At 41.4% G+C, this 22386-nt stretch overlaps 1 protein-coding gene across 2 annotated transcripts in view; it reads right to left on the bottom strand.

Annotated features, from left to right (window-relative positions):
• Positions 1 to 22386, bottom strand: part of scin (scinderin) — a 33281-nt gene that overhangs the window by 5197 nt on the left and 5698 nt on the right. For both annotated transcript variants that reach the window (XR_013791790.1, XM_079523261.1), the window contains exons 2-11: positions 18631 to 18785; positions 16946 to 17107; positions 13912 to 14061; positions 12496 to 12588; positions 11053 to 11185; positions 8898 to 8986; positions 7367 to 7582; positions 4919 to 5040; positions 1496 to 1586; positions 402 to 572 (exon numbers count right to left, since the gene is read on the bottom strand). Coding sequence is in view for 1 of the 2 variants with exons in the window: in XM_079523261.1 (XP_079379387.1) it covers positions 402 to 572; positions 1496 to 1586; positions 4919 to 5040; positions 7367 to 7582; positions 8898 to 8986; positions 11053 to 11185; positions 12496 to 12588; positions 13912 to 14061; positions 16946 to 17107; positions 18631 to 18785 (1382 nt within the window). In the remaining variant the exon portion in view is untranslated. The remainder of the gene's footprint in view (positions 1 to 401; positions 573 to 1495; positions 1587 to 4918; positions 5041 to 7366; positions 7583 to 8897; positions 8987 to 11052; positions 11186 to 12495; positions 12589 to 13911; positions 14062 to 16945; positions 17108 to 18630; positions 18786 to 22386) is intronic.

Genomic DNA, 22386 nt, shown 5'->3' on the forward strand with positions numbered 1-22386 from the left:
GAGGGCACGTTTGGACAAAAATAGCGAAAATAGCAGATCTACAAGCTCACGATGCGTCACAGCGCGACGCGTTGAGGGCTTGTAGACCAGCTATTTTCAGGGGGCCAACCCAGCACTCTTTAGCTGAGCTGCGGCGTCACAACATGGATTTCTAAACAAATTTGTTCAACGCAAAATACTGTGTTCAAGTTCAGGAGAAAAAAGCAATTCTCCTGAATGCTGCCCTCCGGCATGGCATGGAAAGGAGAGGAGCGGCATTTGCATTTCTTTCACCTTGTAGTAAACGCTATGCATTCGTGGTCTGGTTGAGGGCAGTTGTTTTACAGACGGGGTAAAAGGGCAGGGGCTGAACTTTGAAGCCCCCTTTGATGTCTATGTGTGCACGTCCCTGGCGTCCTTACCTCAGCGATTCTTGTGATGGTGTCAAAGTTCTTGCGAGCCTGGAAGAGGCGTGTTTGTGGCACAGGGGCCTGACCTCCCTGGCGGGAGGTGCCGTTCTTGTAAATGATGAGAGGCTTGGACTTGAAGAGGCTCAGGAGATGTGGCGGCTCCTTCCCTTGAGACACTCTGACCTGATGAGGTCACACAGGAGGGGAATACATTGATATCACACTGTATACTGAGGAAAAACCATGGCTAAAAGCACCCACCAGGTGGCGGTGGCGGCTCCTTACCTTGAGATACTCTGACCTGAGGTGACGTCACACAGGAGGGGAATACAATCATTCACACCACTGGTGTGAATGATTGATTTCGTCAACTAAAACTAAGACGAAAAATGTTCGTCGATTACTAAATGGAAACTAAATTAAAACTAAGCTATGGTGACTAAAACTAAGACTAAATGTATTGACAATGTTGTCAACAAATAAAAACTAGACTAAAATTTTAGGAAGGGACTAGTAGAGTAGAGATCCAGTATAAGTCGTTTTACACTTATGGTTGCATACTGAAAATAGCAGAGCTACAAGCTCACAACGCGTCGCAGCACGAGCTTGTAGATCGACTATTTTCAGCAAGTGTAAAAACTGTCATTACGAAATTTACGACGGCATCAAGCCCCACCAAAATACATTTTATATAGTCGACTAAATAACCTGTAGATTTAGTCGACTAAAATCTTAGACATTTAGTAGACTAAAACTAAGACATTCCAGGTGACTAAAATGTGACTAAAACTAAATGAAAACTATTCAAGAGACTACGACTAAAACTAAAATCAAAATTTGCTGCCAAAAAACAACAGATTCACACTGAAGAAAAACCATGCAACCATGGCTAAAAGCACCCACCAGGTGGCGCTTTAGCACAACTTACTGCTCAGTATGCACTGCAGCAAAGTCAACAAAGTGATTGGATTTGTTTTTATTAATGATTTTTTTGTTTGTTTTAATGATATATGCAAAGTCAATATAAATAATGACATAATAATAGTTTTTCTATTTCTTTTCTTCTGCAGGTGTTTCTAATATCATGTTAATTAAACATGGTTTACCTGCACAGCGTGTCCTCCTAGGGAGTTGTCCAGCTCCACCGTCATGAAGGCAGAGGCTGTCACCTCATCCAGGGAGCTGCCCATGCCCTGCCTGCAATAAAAAGACACCAAGAAGAAGCCATTCAGGACGGGAGGGAACCCCTTTTGGTGTTTTAAAAGCATTATGTTATACTTCACCCATTCAGGCCTGACGTCGAAATTTAAAAAAAAGTTTTCTAAATCATGACAATTTTCGGAAAGATTTGAGGCACATTTTAACGATTTAAAAAAAATAGCAGACCTACAAGTTCATAGCGCGCCACTCGGTGGCGCGCTATGAGCTTGTAGATCTGCTATTTTTCAATAGCTAAATTATAACATAATGTTTAAAACACCAAAAGGGGTTAATGGTTAATGTGGTTAAACGCTAACGTGACATGGATGCGTTCCAGGTCTCAATGGATTAAAGCTATTGAAAAATAGCAGATCTACAAGCTTGTAGGTCTGCTATTTTTTTTTTTTATCGTGAAAATGTCGTGCAAATCTTTGAATATATATTCTTTCAGGGTGAATGTATTTAACTCAAATCACTACATCTCAAAGACAAATAATGTACTTTCGACTCCACTACATCTCTAGGAAGGGAAAAATACCATATGAATATTTAAAATATAGTGAAAATACCAGATCTACAAGCTCAAAACACCTGCAGATCGGTTGTAGATCTGCTGTTGTCACTATTATTGATATTTTGTTATCGGGATTTCAGCCCCCTGCCTCTCTAACACTCTCTGCACGTCCCTGGATGCACTGATTGTTATATATAATCAAATCAGGAAGCTTGAGAGAAGATCAGACACCGTGCAGCAGTGGCGTGCACAGATAGACACTAGGGGGTGCTAGCGCACCCCCTGCCCTTTTGGCAATGTGCCCTTTTGAAAAAAGAAAGAAAAAAAAACGTTTTTTTCTCTCTTTTTTTTTTTGATTTTTCAAAAATAGCAGACCTACAAGCTCATAGCGCGCCACTCGGTGGCGCGCTATGAGCTTGTAGATCTGCTATTTTTCAATAGCTAAAGCATAACATAATGCTAACACCAAAAGGGGTTCCCGCCCAAAATGGATTAAGGCAACCGGCCGGTTCCATGCGCTGCACAAGGTGCCCTTTTTTAACTTGAGCACATGCCCCTCTAAATGTCTGTGCACGCCACTGCCGTGCAGGGTATGCAAATCAAGCCTTATGCTTCCGTTATACAGTAGGCTATAGTGTGTATAGCATTCACACTCATAGGCACCTCAAAAAATAGGCACTGCCTTTTAGTACATTAAACACGAGAAAGTATATGAGAAATATACAATAATGGCCGCTTTTAGAAGGTGCGCTTTGAAAACGGTGAATTTGTTCAGAAAAGCACTTGTGATGACAGACTGCTTCTTATCAGCTGTCTAATCACGACTGGACACAAATGCAGAGGTCTGAGCTGATATGGTTAATTCCCTATGCCCAGCTAGCCTGGTTAATAAACCAGACCGAATCAGCCGTTGGCAAAAAAAAGTTGCCTACCAGCGGATTACGGTCTGGCGAGGCTCAGTAGCACGCCTCTTTCCTACAGCAGAGAACAGGTCGGACCAATCGGGACACGGTATGCAATATGGGCGGGCTTTGGTACAGTGACGTTCAATGCTTGAGACTTTTGACTGACAGTAGCTCTGACCAATTGCGTCAAAGAGAAAATGTTCCCCGGGAAATGAAATCCAAGTGGAGCCAGCCCAGACTGATATACCGCGACAGTGTTGTGTGATATTAGTCTGGCTTATTAGCCAGGCTAATGCCCAGCAGCCCCGCTAGACCACCGTGCCTTGGATTCATGCATGTATGGATTCACTGCATTCATTTTATCTGGCAGGTTATTTTGTTTATCTGGTATATGTTTTTGAGGGGCGCTAGCCGCTCCTATACACTGGTTTAATGTTTGTCTTTAGTTCAATGTTTGTTTTGTAAACGCATTGACAATGAAGGGAAAATGTACGTCATAATGTGTCATTTACGTATTATATATTACGTCATTTACGTCTTTATCGAATGGCGTTTAATGTTTGCGTTGGCACCGTTTGTTTTACATCACCATTACATCACCTAATCAACATGAGTTAGACTTTAATCTATTAGCGCCCCTCACTTCACACGGGTGTGATTTTTATTAACTGTTCTGTACCTCCTCCTCTTCTTTGTAACAAAATAATATATTAAACCTATTATATTTATTATATTTTTGATGCTCATATTATCCTTAGGAATATGCCATGCATGCACTTAGTCAATCTTGATTACTTTTTCCACATCTACACTATCTTCTACACTAGTTTAAAACTTGATCATTACTTTTTTTCCTCTTTGTTCTGATCTTCTTATTTTCTATATGGTATATGTTTTTGAGGGGCGCTTTAAAAAATGTTTGTTTTAAAAACACCATTGACAATGAAGGGAAAATGTACGCCATCTTGTCCCTAACACAAACATTAAATTCCATTAACAATAAAGATAATCTAATGTTTGTTTTGTCACCGTTTGTTTAAATCATCATTATATCACCTAATCATAGCAACATGAGTTAGACTTTAATATATCAGAGTTAGATAACTGTAGGCCTATGTATTACGTTTGAGTCGTTGTACTGTCAGGAAAATAATTATACCATAATGTGCCCTTATTGGCTATTGATGATATCTTGGGTGAGTAAAAGGTACTGTGATTGGTGCAATGCGACCGAGTCGGTTGGGTATGTATGTCAGGGTAAAAATAGTGGTCTCTTATTGGCTCCTCGATGTTGTAAGATCATAAGAGTGCCCCTCACTTCACACAGGTGTTATTTTTATTTTATTTTTATTTATGGTTCTGTGTTTTAGGATTGCTATAATTACCACGGTGACGGGGCGCAACCCAGCACTCTTTAGCTAGTGGAGATGTAGTGCACAACATGGATTTACCAGGTGTAGATGACCTGTCCTCCTCTGTAAGTGTACATAATGATGTAACAGTAACTCAGGCTTTACCAGGTGTAGATGACCTGTCCTCTATAAGTGTACAGGATGATGTAACAGTAACTCAGGCTTTACCAGGTGTAGATGACCTGTCCTCCTCTATAAGTGTACAGAATGATGTAACAGTAACTCAGGCTTTACCAGGTGTAGATGACCTGTCCTCCTCTATAAGTGTACAGAATGATGTAACAGTAACTCAGGCTTTACCAGGTGTAGATGACCTGTCCTCCTCTGTAAGTGCACAGAATGATGTAACAGTAACTCAGGCTTTACCAGGTGTAGATGACCTGTCCTCCTCTATAAGTGTACAGGATGATGTAACAGTAACTCAGGCTTTACCAGGTGTAGATGACCTGTCCTCCTCTATAAGTGTACAGGATGATGTAACAGTAACTCAGGCTTTACCAGGTGTAGATGACCTGTCCTCCTCTGTAAGTGTACAGGATGATGTAACAGTCTCCACCGTAGAATTGACCGTAGGTTTGGGGGTCAACAGGAACCCTGCCACCGCTCTCCACTCTCCAGATCTGTGCAACAATAACAACAACAACAACAACAACAACAATGATAGGGTTGAAATGGTCACTTGGATAATCTAATACAGTGGTTCCCAAAGTTTTTCATACCAAGGACCCCCAAATTGACATTTATTAGCCCGCAGCAGACCCCCATTTGAAAAATATATGCCTGCAGGGACCCCCCCACTAGAGAAGAATTGTATGGCTCTAGCAGTGATTCTCAACCGGACGCCCATTTAATGGCATTTCTATCTCTGGGACCCCCAATTTATATTGTTAAATCAATGTTAATTTAACTCTGAGAGTGTATATACAAATGGAACCAAATGGACCCTAACGGGTCAATTTGTTCCATTTGTACACTCTCTGAGTGACAGACCTATAAGGGTCCATTTGGTTCCATTTGTACACTCTCTGAGTGACAGACCCATAAGGGTCCATTTGGTTCCTAACTGTCATTTAGCTGGGGACCCCCTGGAACTCCCTCAAGGACCCCTGGGGGACCCCCTGGAACTCCCTCAAGGACCCCTGGGGGACCCCCTGGAACTCCCTTAAGGACCCCTGGGGGACCCCCTGGAACTCCCTCAAGGACCCCTGGGGGACCCCCTGGAACTCCCTTAAGGACCCCTGGGGGACCCCCTGGAACTCCCTCAAGGACCCCTGGGGGACCCCCTGGAACTCCCTCAAGGACCCCTGGGGGACCCCCTGGAACTCCCTCAAGGACCCCTCATGGGGGTCCCCGGACCACACTTTGGGAACCACTGATCTACTGGTCGACTGACAAAACATTTATGTAATTAAATTGTGGTAGGCTACATTTATTGGTGGTAGGTACATTTATTTGAAAACTTGAGTTTATAGTTACTTTTATTATTACAAAACATACATTAAGTAACACTTCAGCCCTATATACATTTCGGCCATTTAAAAAAAGATTTTTTAGATTTGCTATTTTTAAATTATGTTTTTATACATTTGAATTTTTGAAATGGGACATTCTGCATAATGAGTACTTTTACTTTTGGTACTTTAATTACATTTTGATACTTTTGTTGCAAGTAAATGTTGAATTCCTGATTTAGGCCTCACTCAGACCTTTAAAACATTGATGCATGCTTGTTGTATGAATGTTGTGAGTGTCATGGCCGCCCAATGCATTTCCAATGGAAGTCACATGGTTTGTAGTCCACATTTTGGACTACAAGCTGTTGTATGGCTTTCGACTGTGTTTCAACTGCCCCCCTCGACCGTGTGAGTGAGGCCTTATTCTGCAATGGAGTCAGGCCTTAGGCCTACCTGTGTGTCCCCACCTGGTGCCGTTGTCCTCCATGTTGTACCTGGTAGGCAGTGTTGATTTCGTCGACTAAAACTAAGACGAAAAATGTTCGTCAACTACCTTTTTTCACTGACGAAAAATAAACTGGTAACTAAATAAAAACTAAGCTTTTTTAGCATGACTACAACTAAGACTAAATATACTGACAATTTCGTCAACAAATACAAACTAGACTAAAATGTTAGGAAGGGACTAGTGGACAAGAGATCCAGTATGAGTCATTTTACAATTAGTTGCATGCTGAAAATAGCCGATCTACAAGCCCATAAGTTATGGGCTTTTAGATCGGCTATTTTCAACAAAGTGACAGTATCAAGGCCCGCCAAAATAAATTTTGTTCGACTAAATCAACTGCAGATTTAGTCGACTAAAATCTTGTGACATTTAGTCGACTAAAACTAGACTAACACTAAAAACATTCCAGGTGACTAAAATGTGAGTAAAACTGAATTAAAACTATTCAAGAGACTATATGACTAAAAAATACAAATTTGCTGTGCCAAAAAACACTGCTGGCTAGGCCCTATACCTGTGTGTCCCCAGTGCCGTTGTCCTCCATCTTGTACCTGGCAGGCCTACATGTGTGTCCCTGTACAGCCTAATTCTCTGGTTAGGCCTACCTGTGTGTCCCCGTAAAGCCTAATTCTCTGGTTAGGCCTATATACCTGTGTGTCCCCATACAGCCTAATCCTCTGGTTAGGCCTACCTGTGTGTCCCACTCCCCGTACAGCCTAATTCTCTGGTTAGGCCTACCTGTGTGTCCCCATACAGCCTAATCCTCTGGTTAGGCCTACCTGTGTGTCCCCGTAAAGCCTAATTCTCTGGTTAGGCCTACCTGTGTGTCCCCGTACAGCCTAATCCTCTGGTTAGGCCTACCTGTGTGTCCCCGTACAGCCTAATCCTCTGGTTAGGCCTACCTGTGTGTCCCCGTAAAGCCTAATTCTCTGGTTAGGCCTACCTGTGTGTCCCCGTACAGCCTAATTATCTTGTTAGGCCTACCTTTGTGTCCCCAGTGCCGTTGTCCACCATGTTGTAGCGGGCTGCCATGTGACGGGACTCGTGGAGCTTGGAGGCGTCGAACTCCACCTGCTGGATCCTGGCGATCCTCTCGGTGACGAAGACCTTCCCAAAGCCCTGGCTCTGGTTCCGCTCCTTCCAGCCTGAGAAGAACTGCGTGAAGATGGGAGTCTCCCCGCCTTCTGGGAGAACCTGGATCTGTAGATCAGAGGTGGTTAGAGGTTAACCCATTTAGACCTGAAGACAATTCTACAAATGTCTTCTAAATCCTGACAGTTTTCTGAAAACCCTATGTTTCTATGTCAGTGGTTCTCAAACATTTTCATGTCAAGGACCCCCAGAATTATATGTAATTGGCCGCCGATCCCCCATCTGAAAATATGTCGTTCCAGGGACCTCCCAGAAGCAAAGATATGAGTTAAAAACATTGGCTCTGAAAGAAGATTCAAAGATTTGCACTACATTTTCACAATTAAAAACAAATAGCAGACCTACAAGCTCGTAGCGCGGCATCCGGTGCCGCGCTATGAGCTTGTAGATCTGCTAGGCCGGTTCACATTCAGCGAAACCAAAGTTTAGTCAAAAATCAGCAACGTAACAAACAAATAATCAAATTAATGTCTAACATCATAAAGGGATTCGTGTTGAAGAACACAGTCAAGTTCACTATCTTTAGTGGTGCAATGTCGTATAAGGAAATTTGAGCAATAGTATCTTTTCTTTCTTTTTTTCTTACAAAATGTTACTAAAACTATGTAAACCAATTATCTTTTTTTGTCAAATGAGTTTTATTAAGAACAGGTTATAAATTGTTAATTGGTGCAGCGTACAATATTTTCGTCTATGTAAAACAATTATCTAATGTATATAATAGACAAGAAAAATGGATATTATTCAGAGGCCAATTGAGTGACAATTCCTTGAAACGACCTGTGAAATATATAAATAGGGGTGAATACAAAATCATGGTAATAATCATCTATGGAGCTAAACCCTGATTGATTGCATTGATTTATACCAGCTCAGGTGGTTAGAGTGTCAGCCCCCATTTAGACCTGACGACGATTCTACAAATGTCTTCTAAATCCTGACAGTTTTCTGTCAGGACATGTTTCTATGTCAGTCGTTCTCAAACATTTTCATGTCTAGGACCCCCAAATATATGTATTGGCCGCCGACCCCCATCTGAAAATATGCAGTTCCAGGGACCCCCCCAGAAGCAAAGATTTGAGTTAAAAAAAAATAGCAGATCTACAAGCGCGGCACCGAGTGCCGCGCTACGAGCTTAGTAGATCTAAGCCTCCTGGCTAGGCACTCGGCATAGCGTCATGTCCAATGGGTGTATTACTACTCGCACATCAAACTGCCTCGCGCTGATCTATGGGCCACACCCTGATTTATAATCCATTGTACGACATTGTTACAATGCCGAAAATAGCCCGAACGGCTATTTTTGGCATGTATAAGCATCAGTGTTACTGGCTGATAACATTCATTCATACAGTATATATACCTTAGTGTTGGCTGGGTAGCCCATCTGTTTGATGAAACCCTCCGCTGTCTTCATGGCCTCTTTCCTTTCACTGGGGTTGGCCTTCTGACCTGCAGGATGGTGGAAAAAGTACTCAATTGTTTTACTTAAGTAAAAGTACCAATGCTGCAATTTAGAAATATACTTCGTCACACGTATAAAAGCACGGAATTGAAAATGTGCTTGAGTAAAAGTACAAAAGTATCGGCATCAAAATGTACTTAAAGTACTAAAGGTAAAGGTACTCATATTGCAGAATGTCCCATTTCACAAGTTCAAAATGTGTACAAAATCTGTTGAAAATAGCAGATCTACAAGCTCACAATGCGTTGCAACGTGACGCATTGTGAGCTTGTAGATCTGCTATTTTCAAATGGCCAAAATGTATAGGGTTGAAGTGGTTAATGTATGTTTTCTAATCAAAATTAAAACCGCCAAAGTAACTAGTAACTAAAGGCAGTAAAAGTACAAATTTTGGCTCCGAGATGTAGTGGTAGTAGAAATAGGAAATACTCAAGCAAAGTAAAAACACCTCAAAATTGTACTCATGAGTGTTTAAGTAAAAGTACTTAGTTACTTTCCACCACTGCAGGATATAGAGTAGATGAGATCCGACGCTGATATGCAAAACCAGCAGCGCAGCCTGTTGCATTGTCAGAACCGTGATAAGAACCGTTGAAACGACACCGTCTGCCGCCTCGGGAGGCAAACTAAGATATCACCAGGCCATAATGAAACATATACACAATGATTTAGGGTATAGCTTTAGGGGTCTGAATGCAACCTCAAAGAGATAATGGATGACCACAAAAAAAAAGAAAATGCGGGTCACGATCTCAGCCCCTCATGACGTGCCCGTGTATGTCGTAATCAGAGCCTTAGATATTAGACAGAGTTACGCAAACTGTGTTCACTTCATGGGGCTTCAGTGCTTTTATTAGTGCTTAGTGCTTATTTATTATCGCTCTGCTTTAACCCGGGACGGGCGGGAACCCCTTTTGGTGTTTCAAGCATTATGCTATACTTTACTTTAGCTATTGAAAAATAGCATGCAGCTTGTAGATCTGCTATTTTTGAAAAATCATGAAAATGTGTGGCGCAAATCTTTGAATATATATTCCTTCAGCGCTAATATCTTTAACTAAAATATTTGCTTTTGTTCTGGGGGGGGTCTCATATTTTGAGATGGGGGTCCGTGGCCCAATAGAGATAATTCTGGGGGTCCTTGACATAAAAAAGGTTGAGCACCACTAACATAGAAACACAGGTTTTTCAGAAAAAAAATTAGGATTTAGAAGCCATTCTTTAATCGACCTCAGTTCAAAATGGGCTAGTAGATAATATACAGTAGGTGTTGAACCTTTATACATGTAGTTATTATAACTCTAATAACTAATAATAATCTAATAGATACAGTATACGGTGTTGTACCTTTATACATGTAGTTATTATAACTCTAATAACTAATAATAATCTAATAGATACAGTATACGGTGTTGAACCTTTATACATGTAGTTATTATAACTCTAATAACTAATAATAATCTAATAGATACAGTATACGGTGTTGTACCTTTATACATGTAGTTATTATAACTCTAATAACTAATAATAATCTAATAGATACAGTATACGGTGTTGTACCTTTATACATGTAGTTATTATAACTCTAATAACTAATAATAATCTAATAGATACAGTATACGGTGTTGAACCTTTATACATGTAGTTATTATAACTCTAATAACTAATAATAATCTAATAGATACAGTATACGGTGTTGTACCTTTATACATGTAGTTATTATAACTCTAATAACTAATAATAATCTAATAGATACAGTATACGGTGTTGAACCTTTATACATGTAGTTATTATAACTCTAATAACTAATAATAATCTAATAGATACAGTATAGGGTGTTGTACCTTTATACATGTAGTTATTATAGCTCTAATAACTAATAATAATCTAATAGATACAGTATACGGTGTTGAACCTTTATGTAGTTATTATAACTCTAATAACCAATAATAATCTAATAGATACAGTATACGGTGTTGTACCTTTATACATGTAGTTATTATAACTCTAATAACTAATAATAATCTAATAGATACAGTATACGGTGTTGTACCTTTCCACACAAAGATCATCTTGTTCTTGCCGTTGTCCAGAATGAAGCATTCATCGGACAGCAGGCGACTCTGTTGAAACGGGTTCTCCTCAGACACCGGGGTCACCGCCATGGAGCCGGACGCGTCCGAAATCTGGTGACAACAAAACGGACACGTACAGCCATTATAAGGCGTTGAAACGGGTTCTCCTCAGACACCGGGGTCACCGCCATGGAGCCGGGCGCGTCCGAAATCTGATGACAACAGAACGGACACGTATAGTACAGCCACTATAAGGCCTCACTCACACTATTGAGACAGCTGTCTTGTCCGTGTCTTGTGTCTTGTCCGTGTTTAAAGGACAACTTTAGTTTTTTTCAACCAACGTTCAAGTTTTAGGTTGTTATTAGACAAAGTAAAGGGTGGGTGTTCATTATTTTTCATTTACTGCTATTATTACATCTGTCCACAAAAGATCACAGGATCTACTGAACGTGAAGGTAGAGGTACTAGGGGGATTCCATACTGTGTTGTCAATGTCAGTTTGTCACATTCAATAGATCCCGTGATCTTTTGTGTCCAGATATAATTTCTTGGGGTCTAATAGGACTGTAGTAAATAATTAAAAAAAAAATCACCATATTGTTTTGTAAAAATAATACATATTTTGGACCATTTTCGAATGCCCCCGCCCCCTGTAAAAAATTTGCTGAAATTGCTAAAACGACAGAAAGCAGCAAATGAAAAGCAATGAAAAGCAATGAACAAATGAAACTAAAGTTGTCCTTTAATGGCCGCCCCAATGCATTTCCAATGGAAGTCAGCATGGTTTCACCAAACATTTTTGTTTGATGGCGGGGGGGGGAGGGGGGGGGCACAACACAGCCAGTGACTGAGGCCTAAGGCTTCATACACACATAAAGAACAACTGTTCTGTGCTCTGCCTGTGTTTCATGGCCGCCCCAATGCTTTTCCAATGGAAGTCACGTGGTTTGACCAAACACTTGTGTTTGATTGGGGGGAGGGGGGGCAATCAAACACAAGTTGTTCTTTATGTGTGAACGAAGCCTATAGGGCCTCAGTCACACTATTGAGACGGCTGTCTTGACACACTTGTGTCGTCCTGTGTCATGGCCGCCTCAATGCATTTCCAATGGGAGTCACGTGGTTTCATGACACAACCTTGTTGCATGGCTGTCTTCTGCCCCCCCCCCCCCCCCCCCCCCCCATGCAACAAGGTTGTGTCTTCCAACCATGTGACTCCCATTGGAAATGCATTGAGGCGGCCATGACACACAGAACACACAGGACACAAGTGTGTCTTGCGTGTGTGTGTGTGTGTGTGCGTGCGTGCGTGCGTGCGTGCGTGCGTGCGTGCGTGCGTGCGTGCATGCACGTAGTAGTAGTAGTAGTAGTAGTAGTAGTAGTAGTAGTAGTAGTAGTAGTAGTAGTAGTAGTAGTACCATGTAAAGCTTTGCCAGTTTCCTGTTGGACATGTCTGCGACTGTGTCATCACTGTCATCTCCGTCTGGGAGTGCTGGCTTTCTGCCAAGGACCTGTTGGTTCAAACCAGTAGCAGCAGGTTGACTTACGGTACATAAAGCTTAACCCATTCTGACCTGAGATCAGATTCTAAAAATGTCTTCTACATCCTGACGGTTTTCTGAAAAAGCTATGTTTCTATGTCAGCTATGTCAGTCGTTCTTCGATTTTTCAAAAATAGCAGACCTACAAGCTCGTAGCGCGCCACTCGGTGGCGCGCTATGAGCTTGTAGATCTGCTATTTTTCAATAGCTAAGGCATTACATAATGCTAACACCAAAAGGGGTTCCCGCCCAGAATGGGTTTTGAGACCACAGGAAGGCAATTATAACCATGAGCTGTGAACCAGTGTCGATTTCGTCGACCAAAACCATGGCGAAAAGTGCTCGTCGACTACCTTTTTTCCACTGACGAAAACTAAATGGTGTAACGATATATTAACTGCATCGAAAAATCGATTTTAATTTCAAGAATCGAAGTATATCGAAATAAAAAACGGCAACATTGACTATGTATCGTATCGTATTGTTTTGCAGTGCAAATAATCGATTGTATCAATGCTACATTTTTGTAGCCTGGCTAATAAACCAGACCGAATCAGCCGTTGGCCAAAAAAAAATTGCCTGCCGGCGGATTACGGTCTGGAGAGGCTCAATTGTACGCCCATTTCCTTTGGCCAATCGGGACACGGTATGCAATATGGGCGGGCTTTGGTACAGTGATGTTCAATGCTTGAGACCTTTGACTGACAGTAGCTCTGACCAATTGCGTCAAAGAGAAAATGTTTGAACCCGCCCCACCGGGAAACAAGATCCATACACAGCATCTCCAGACTCAAATACCACACGACAGTGTGATTTGAGTCTGGTTTATTAGCCAGGCTAACATTTTTGTGCGTGCAGTATTTAGGAAAGGGAAAGAAAAAGAGGTGTTTCATTACTTAACGATTTAAAATCATTGAATCGTATCGTGTCGCCATAATGAACCAATATCGTCCATGTATCGTCAACCATGTATCGTGATACGTATCGTATCATCAACCATGTATCGTATCATCAACCATGTATCGTATCATCAACCATGTATCGTATCATCAACCATGTATCGTATCATCAACCATGTATCGTGATACGTATCGTATCGCTGTTCAAATGTACCGTTACACCCCTAATAGGGACACATTCCATCAGTATAGGCAGGAACTGGGGATGGCAATGAAGGACCGGGAGGTCTGGCGTGGCATTGTGAAATCCATGCATCTCGACCGCGGTCGAAAAATCAATGTGATCGATGACGGTGACGTGTTGTGTTGTGTTGTGTGCGTGTGTGAAACAAACCGTGATCAACTCTGAGGATTCGCTGCCCTCTTCTTCGACCTCGAGCGTGGCGCGGCCATTTCTCTCGTTGTCGCGGATGCCGGCGGCCACCTGTGCTGCTTTTAGCCTCTCTCGAACGTTGCACAGGGATCCGCACCACTGGTAGATCACCTGGAGAGACAGACAGGCAGGCAGGCAGGCGGGCGGGCAGGCGGGCGGGCGGGCGGGCGGGCGGGCGGGCAGACGGACGGACGGGCGGACGGGCGGGCGGGCGGGCATGCAGGCAGGCGGGCAGACGGACGGACGGGCGGACGGGCAGGCAGGCAGGCAGGCAGGCAGGCAGGCAGGCAGGCAGACAGGCAGACAGACAGACAGACAGACAGACAGACAGACAGACAGACAGACAGACAGACAGACAGACAGACAGACAGACAGACATCATTATTGCAAATATTGATTTAGGGGTGCCACAGTTAATCAAACAAAAAAATATTGATAATTGATTATTTAAGAAAAGAATCAATTAATAATCAATCCCTATTTTGGGCATGTGTTTATAGGCAAACATTAATTTGTCCAGATTAGTGAACAGCAGATCTACAAGCTCACAACATGGCACAATGTTATGCGTTGTGAACTTGTTGATCTGCTATTTATTTCTGAAATAAAATAACATAAAAACATAAATAAAAGATATATGTTTAAAATACAGGCAATTACATATAATTTTGGGGGACCTTGACATGAAAATGTTTGAGAACGACTGACATAGAAACATGAGGTTTTTCAGAAAACTGTCATGATTTAGAAGACATTTGTAGAATCGTCCTCAGGTCTAGATGGCTTTTGTAACCGCTAAGAATGGACTGTTGCAGCCCTGTATTGTTTCTGTAAAGAAACGACCTGCTACACAAAACCCTCCTTCGGTAAACATGCATCAGGAGGATTCTGTGTGTACAAAGAGGGCATCAATTCAACGACAGTCACAAATATACCACAGAGGCAGATGGCATCATGTTGGATTATATGTTGTTTACATACAAAGCACTTACCTAAAGATAGTGTGACTGGTATAATGTCGCACTGTCAACTGTATGTTGTTGAACTGTATGTTCTGTTCTACACACTGGGGTATTCCGTCTATACATACATTTTGGATCTTATTTTAGACCTGAGGACGATTCTACAAATGTCTTCTAAAAAAAAAACATGTTTCTATGTCAGTGGTTCTCAAACATTTTCATGTCAAGGACCCCCAAAAATATTATGTAATTGGCCGCCGACCCCCATCTGAAAATATGTTGTTCCAGGGACCTCATGCCGTAGTCCGGCAGCTGAAGTGGACGGGTGGGAAATCTGGTAATCTTTTTGTATTGGCCTAAAATATTGTCTATATCCACACATTCATGAATCCACTTGCTGACCGGCTGTCACTATTGGGCAATTTTTTTATAGGGGTTTCTTGTGACCCTAACATTAACATCCTATGGGTGTAGATGTCAAAAATGTCAAACTTTCCTTTTGCTTTAAGTAGCATGTGACATGTCAAACTAGGGGGTTTTCATGATTCTGAATCCATGCCAAGCATTAGTTTTGCACATAATACACTCCTTGGGCTAAAAACAGCCATATAGCCACTTGCCCAAAATGTGCTGACCTCAACACATTTGTGCTGACCTCATCACATTTGTCATGATTGCAATGGCCGTTTTTAGCCCAAGGAGTGTTGGGCATGTCACATGCTACTTAAAGCATAAGGAAAGTTTGACATTTTTGACAATTTTGCCTGCCATAGGATGTTAATGGTAGGTTCACAAGAAACCCCGGTAACACTTTATATTAAGGTCGCCACATTTATAACATATTATAAGTGCTGGTCATAATGCATTATTATGCTCAGTGGAACAGCACATTATAACTATTATAACTTAGGTGGTTATAAAGGCACATAGAGAAGTGCTGTACTGTCTGTGTCATAATGCATTATAACCAATGTGTTTATTAAATGGAGTAATGTCTTATAAACATCAATAATATTATACAAAGTGTTGTCACTTTACTTAAAGGAGCATTCAGTGATTTGACTTAATCTAAATATCCCTTATTTTTTCTTTTTTTCTGGATAATCCTCCCTACTATAGAGTGTGCTGACCATATAAGGAGTTCCTCCCTGTCCCCAGTGAGCCCCTGGGGTCAAAAAACCCTAGTTTCAGTTTTGGTGGCGGGTGGCAAAGCCTTCATCCAATCAGGATGAGAGAGGCCTTCCTCCAATCATGATCGAGTGGGGGCGGGCCTTGGTACACATGCTGTTGGCCTGTTGCACTTCCCCCCACTGTAGAGCGTGCATGTGCACATTTTGTTACCGGGGCGGACTGGGTGGTTTTCCAAATCACTCAAATCACTGAATGCTCCTTTAAAGGCCACAAAGTCATGCTATAGGGTATTATAAAATTATACAACTGCTAATAACCATTAAAGAATGTTGCCACTTTACTTAAAGGTCTCAACGTCCTGCTATAGCATATTATTGATGTTTATAAGACATTATTCCAATTAATAAACACAATGGTTATAATGCATTATGACACAGACATTACAGCACTTCTCTATGTGCCTTTATAACCACCTAAGTTATAATAGTTATAATGTGCTGTTCCACTGAGCATACTAATGCATTATAATATGTTATAAAGGTGGTTATAAGTTGTTATACATGATTATAAACATTTATAAAGAGTGTTATAATGCATTATAAGCACATTATAATGCATTATAAATGCGCTATAATGCATTATAGAGACGACCTTAATATAAAGTGTTACCGAAACGCCTATACAAACAATTGCCCAATAGTGACACGTTTAGTCACTGTCAGTTGTCACTGACAACCGGTCAGCAAGTGGATTCATGAATGTATGTAGACTAATATTTTAGGCCAATAAAAAAGACTATATACCAAATTTCCCACTTTAAACAAAAGAAGCTTGTCGGCTGCCGGACTACAGGTCTTAATGGCTTAATTCAGTGGGATGAGAAAGGCGGCAGGTTCTCTCACAGCTCCGAGGTCCACGATGAAGCAGTCTCCTCTGTTGAAGCTGTCCCAGCTCAGGGGAACCTCCGTGGCCCTGACGACACGTCGGCCCTTGATGTGGAAGAGTCTCCGAGCGGAGACGTCGTTGGTGACCACGTGCTGGAAGCCTGACGCCACGCCTCCAGCCTGTACGTGTGTGGAAGAGACAGAACAGTGTTGATTTCGTCGACTATAAAACCGAGGCGAAAAATGCCCGTCGACTATACTTTTTTCCACTGACGAATGCTAAATGGAAACTAACTGAAAACGAAGCTACGATGACCAAAAACTATAAGACTCAATGTACTGACAATTTCGTCAACAAATACAAACTATGACTAAAATGTTAGGAAGGGACTAGTGGACAAGAGATCCAGTGTAAGAAAATAGACGATCTACAATGTAAATTCTTTTCGCTCCTATGCCACCAAAATGTGGAACGCCCTACCAACTGTCATTAAGACATGCGAATCCCTTGACTCCTTCAAAACCGCTCTCAAAGGGCACCTACGGATGGCTGCAATTCGAAACTGGCCCCCGTAAAATCTGAATCCCCCCCCCCCCGCCCCCCCCTTTTTTTCCCCCTCACTGTATATATCTCTTTTCCCTTTTTACCTCCTTTATGATGAATTCCTGTTCTGTCTATAGAAGTGTCTATTTGTACGTCTCTAAATGTTTTGATGATTTGAACATGGTGGACCCTATTGGAAACAAGTGTAATGCTTAATTGGGTCGTCCACTCACAGTTAACAGCCTTTGTATTGAGTTTGTGCTTGAAATGTACTGTAATTCTGCAAACTGTTAATAAATTCTTCAATCAATCAATCAATCAGATCGGCTATTTTCAGCAAGTGAAAAAAAAAATAATCAAGGCCCACCAAAATACATTTAGTCGACTAAAATCTAGTCGACTAAAACTAGACTAACACTAAAACATTCCAGGTGACTAAAATGTGACTAAAACTAAAATAAAAAATGTCTTCCAAAAACAACGCTGAAGAGAATCAACACACACATGCTGTCAAATGTTCTTCCATTGCTCCTCTTTCCCCCCCCTATGCTCTCAAGTGAACGCTCCATTCCATGAGTCACCCCCGCCTCGCCATGTTGGCCAAACATGATGTTGTGGAACCAAAACACGTTCTAACCACAGGAACCGTTCATGATGAACCGCATAGCGCCACCATTCTGGGGGAAAACCCTTTGGTAAAAATAGCAAATCTACAAGCAGTGAATCGGCTATTTTCTGTGATGAGTTTTGGTATATATATATATATATTTATTTATTTATTTATTTTGGCTTTCGCCTTTATTTTATATGGAGGGACAGACAGTAGGCTGACAGGAAATGGGGAGAGAGATGGGGGGAAGACATGCAGTAAAGGCCGTCGGGATCGGGATTTGAACCCGCGGCACACTGCCAGACTGGATCACCAGCCAAGTAGCCTGGACCACTGAGCCATGGCCCAGGCAGTTTTGGTATATTGAGGGGAAAAAGGAGGGGGCCCTAGCCTATAGTGTACAGGGTTTAAGACTTAAGAGGTCAAAAGCAAGGATACCACCGTGAATGAGCAGTATATGATATACAATCCGTGCTATATTGTGACATTTCCAATCACTTAGATTGAGACAGATCACTGGACCGAGAATCAATGGGATTGTGGCCATACTTTGTACGTGATCCCTCCTTTGAAGTAGCTGGTGAAGGACGTGGATTCGAACCCTTGTTTCTCCCTGTACTGAACGGGTTTCCCGCCCAGGAACTCGTCCAGCTGCACGGTGAAGATGGCTGCCGCCGTGCTCTCGTCCTGCGTGCACTCCTTGCCTGTGCAAAGTAGAGAAACGGAAGTGATGAGATGAGGAAGTGCTTCTTATCAGTGGCGTGCACAGATAGACACTAGGGGGTGCTAGAGCACCCCCTGCCCTTTTGGCAATGTGCCCTTTTGAAAAAAAAAAGAAAAAATAACTTTTTCTTTTCTTCTTTTTTTTTGATTTTTCAAAAATAGCAGACCTACAAGTTCATAGCGCGCCACTCGGTGGTGCGCTATGAGCTTGTAGATCTGCTATTTTTCAATAGCTAAAGCATAACATAATGCTAACACCAAAAGGGGTTCCCGCCCAAAATGGGTTAAGGCAACCGGCCGGTTCCACGCGCTGCACAAGGTGCCCTTTTTTAACTTGAGCACCTGCCCCTCTAAATGTCTGTGCACGCCACTGCTTCTTATTACCACAATTTACAATTTACAATTTAGGCATTTAGCAGACGCTCTTAATCCAGAGCGACTTACATTAAGCAAGAACAAAAGCATGGGAATACATCACATATATAAAAAGCATTTATCAAGAAACATGCGTAAGCTAAGAACGTAGCTAGAACATATCTATATAATGACACTGTACATATAAACTATACATATATACTATACTATGCTGTACATATATACTATGAAGTGCTATGACTACATACAATGCAATTATTGTGCTGTCTACATAACATGCTATAAGTCTGTATCAAATGCTATCTAAGTCTAAAAAGTGCTGTCTAAGGGGGTAGGGTAAGTGCTATGGGCCATGGTGGAGTCTGAAAAGGTGGGTTTTCAGACTACGGCGGAAGATTGGGAGTGATGCTGCAGTTCTGACTGCAACGGGGAGTGCATTCCACAGTTTTGGAGCCAGAAGGGAGAAGAGTTTGGGACGTGTGGAGCGTCTTCATGATGTGACATTAGTCACTTCATATAGCTCACAAGTGTGACCTTTTCAGCAGTTCTTTGCCATCTCACAAAGAATTTTCAGTAGTTTTTCCATCCAGCGGTTACCCTCTCTGCCATATTATGTATCCAATTAAATTCAACTCTATCTTTATTTCGGCAGTGGGGCGGCAGTGGCTCAGGGGTAGAGTGGATGGATGGTAACCGCAGGGTTCCCAGTTCAAACCCTGGCTCCCCCAGAGTTAGTGTCGAAGTGCCCTTGAGCAAGACACTGAACCACAATGCGTCACGTTGCGACGCATTGTGAGCTTGTAGATCGGCTATTTTCAAATGGCTGAAATAAATGTATAGGGTTGAAGTGTTTAATGTATGTTTTCTAATCAAAATTAAAATCTCCAAAGTAACCAGTAACTAACGTTTTCAAATAATTGTAGTGGAGTAAAAGTACAAATTTTGGCTCTGAGACCTAGTGGTAGTAGAAGTAAAAATATTGGAAATTGGAAATACTCAAGTAAAGTACAAATACCTCAAAATTGTACAGTACTTAAGTAAAAGTACTTAGTTACTTTACACCACTGCATCTGGCTTGCACTCAAGCTTCTTGGAGGTCTCAGCAGAAGCCTCATACAGTCATAATAAGCCAGCATTATTTGTTGCTATATTAATTATGAGGGTGGATAGATAGTTAGTTAGTTACGTTATTGACACAAATGTATAAAACATTGGGTCCAAACAATAATAAAAACCCATACATAGAAGTGAATGCTTGATTATTATTATTATTATTAGTAGTAGTAGTAGTAGTAGTAGTAGTAGTAGTAGTAGTAGTAGAGTAGTAGTAGTAGTAGTAGTAGTAGTAGTAGTAGTAGTAGTAGTAATAGTAGTAGTAGTAGTAGTAGTAGAGTAGTAGTAGTAGTAGTAGTAGTAGTAGTAGTAGTAGTAGTAGTAGTAGTAGTATTCTGTAAGGTGTAGATGCTTCTGGTCGTTGAAGTAGTGTTTTGAGTGGATTGGAGAGCCTCTATATGTTTTTGATGTTGTAAGTGTATCGTTGTGTGTGTTGACATGTACTGTATTCATTGTATTGTGCCCGAGGACCCCCCTCTAAAACGAGATGATGCATCTCAAGGGGCTTTCCTTTAAATCAAATTGCAATATAAGTGGACATGTGGTGTTTCGTTGGAGTGAAGTGCTGTGTAATGGGAATGAAGTGCATTAGTAGAAGTCCATGTGCAGGGCAGTGCATGGGTTAATGATTCATGCTGGGTGGGTTTCCAGAAGAGAGCAGAGACTAAAACATGTTAGTGGTATATTGATCTGGTTACCGAGAAAGGAAGTGGTAGAGAGAAACATGAGAAAGATAGTGAGACGGATGGACAGAGAGATGAATGAACCACTTGCAACTTGCTATATACATATCCTATGTATATAGCTCCCAGCCTTATATATAAGGATTATTTATTATATGTTCCATGGTTGTTTTGTTTGTACAGTATGTTTGTGTATAGTTTCATGTTACAAAGTGGACCACAATGGAAACAAGCGAAGGCTTTTTTGTGTCTAAGTCCATTTGGCGGTTTTTAAAATGATGTCATTTTCTGTAATTTTCTTAAACTGCCAATAAAGTATTCTATCTATATAGCATCCTTATTTTCCTTTAGCGCTGAAAAATGTTGCATTATAATTTGTGACACGTTGTGAGCTTGTAGATCAGTTATTTGTGCTATTTATCGTAAGACGGTGTTAATTGTTTCACGATATTTTGATTTAGTCTTAGTCTTACGGTCAAGCTACACCAGGCTTTTCTCACGCGTTTACCCTAAACGCACGACCCGCGCGTGCGTTTTTTTAAATAGGACTGGACCTAAATTAAACGCACGCGCCGGGGTAAACGCGCGCGTTTTGTGCGCGAAAAGCCTGGTGTAGCTTGGCCGTTAGTCTTTTGAACAACACACCATTAGTCTTCATCCTAGTTAGTCTTCTGAAAAACCTTTATAGTCGACTTAGTCTTCAGTCTTAATGCAACGTTAATTTGGCCAGAAACGATTTAGTCCTAGTCTTATAGTCTTTTGAATAACACATCATTTTATTCTTAGTCCCATTTAGTCTTCTGAAAAACCTTAGTCGACTTAGTCTTTAGTCTTAATCTTAGTCAACAAAATTAACTTTTGTATTGTGTAGATCTGGTTGTTCCAAAAAAGGAGATAAAAAATCGACCCAAATAACAAATCATATGTGACCAAGGACATAAAAGAGGTAATAAATGAAAGGAAAACAGCCTTCATAAAGGGGGGTAAAAAAGAGGGGCCAAGGGCCAAAGGGGGCCTTCTTTGGCCCTTGGTCGTGGAACGATCTACAGTCCAGACTAAAATTGGCCTTGAAAGTTCCCTTGAGAAGTTTCAAAAGGACCGTCTTAGATGTACAGTCCAACACTTGCACATGTTTGGATATGTACTAGCCTATGTTCATGCCTATATGTTTATTATGTCGGTTCAGATCGTATATATTGTGTATTTTGCCCTGCTACTAAAAAGTAGGACTTTGGTGACTTGTTGTATTTATTCATATAGGTATACTTTGAGGTGTAGTATGGATGTTGTATTTGCTGTTCCAAAATGTAACATTGACGTTGATGTGTTGTATTGAAGTGTAATTTTATTTCTGCCTCTTGGCCAGTTCCCACTTTGTAAAAGAGACGCAGTCTCAATGTGTTTTTTTTTA

Source organism: Electrona antarctica (genome assembly GCF_951216825.1).
Source record: "Electrona antarctica genome assembly, chromosome: 15".
NCBI classification, from domain to species: domain Eukaryota; kingdom Metazoa; phylum Chordata; class Actinopteri; order Myctophiformes; family Myctophidae; genus Electrona; species Electrona antarctica.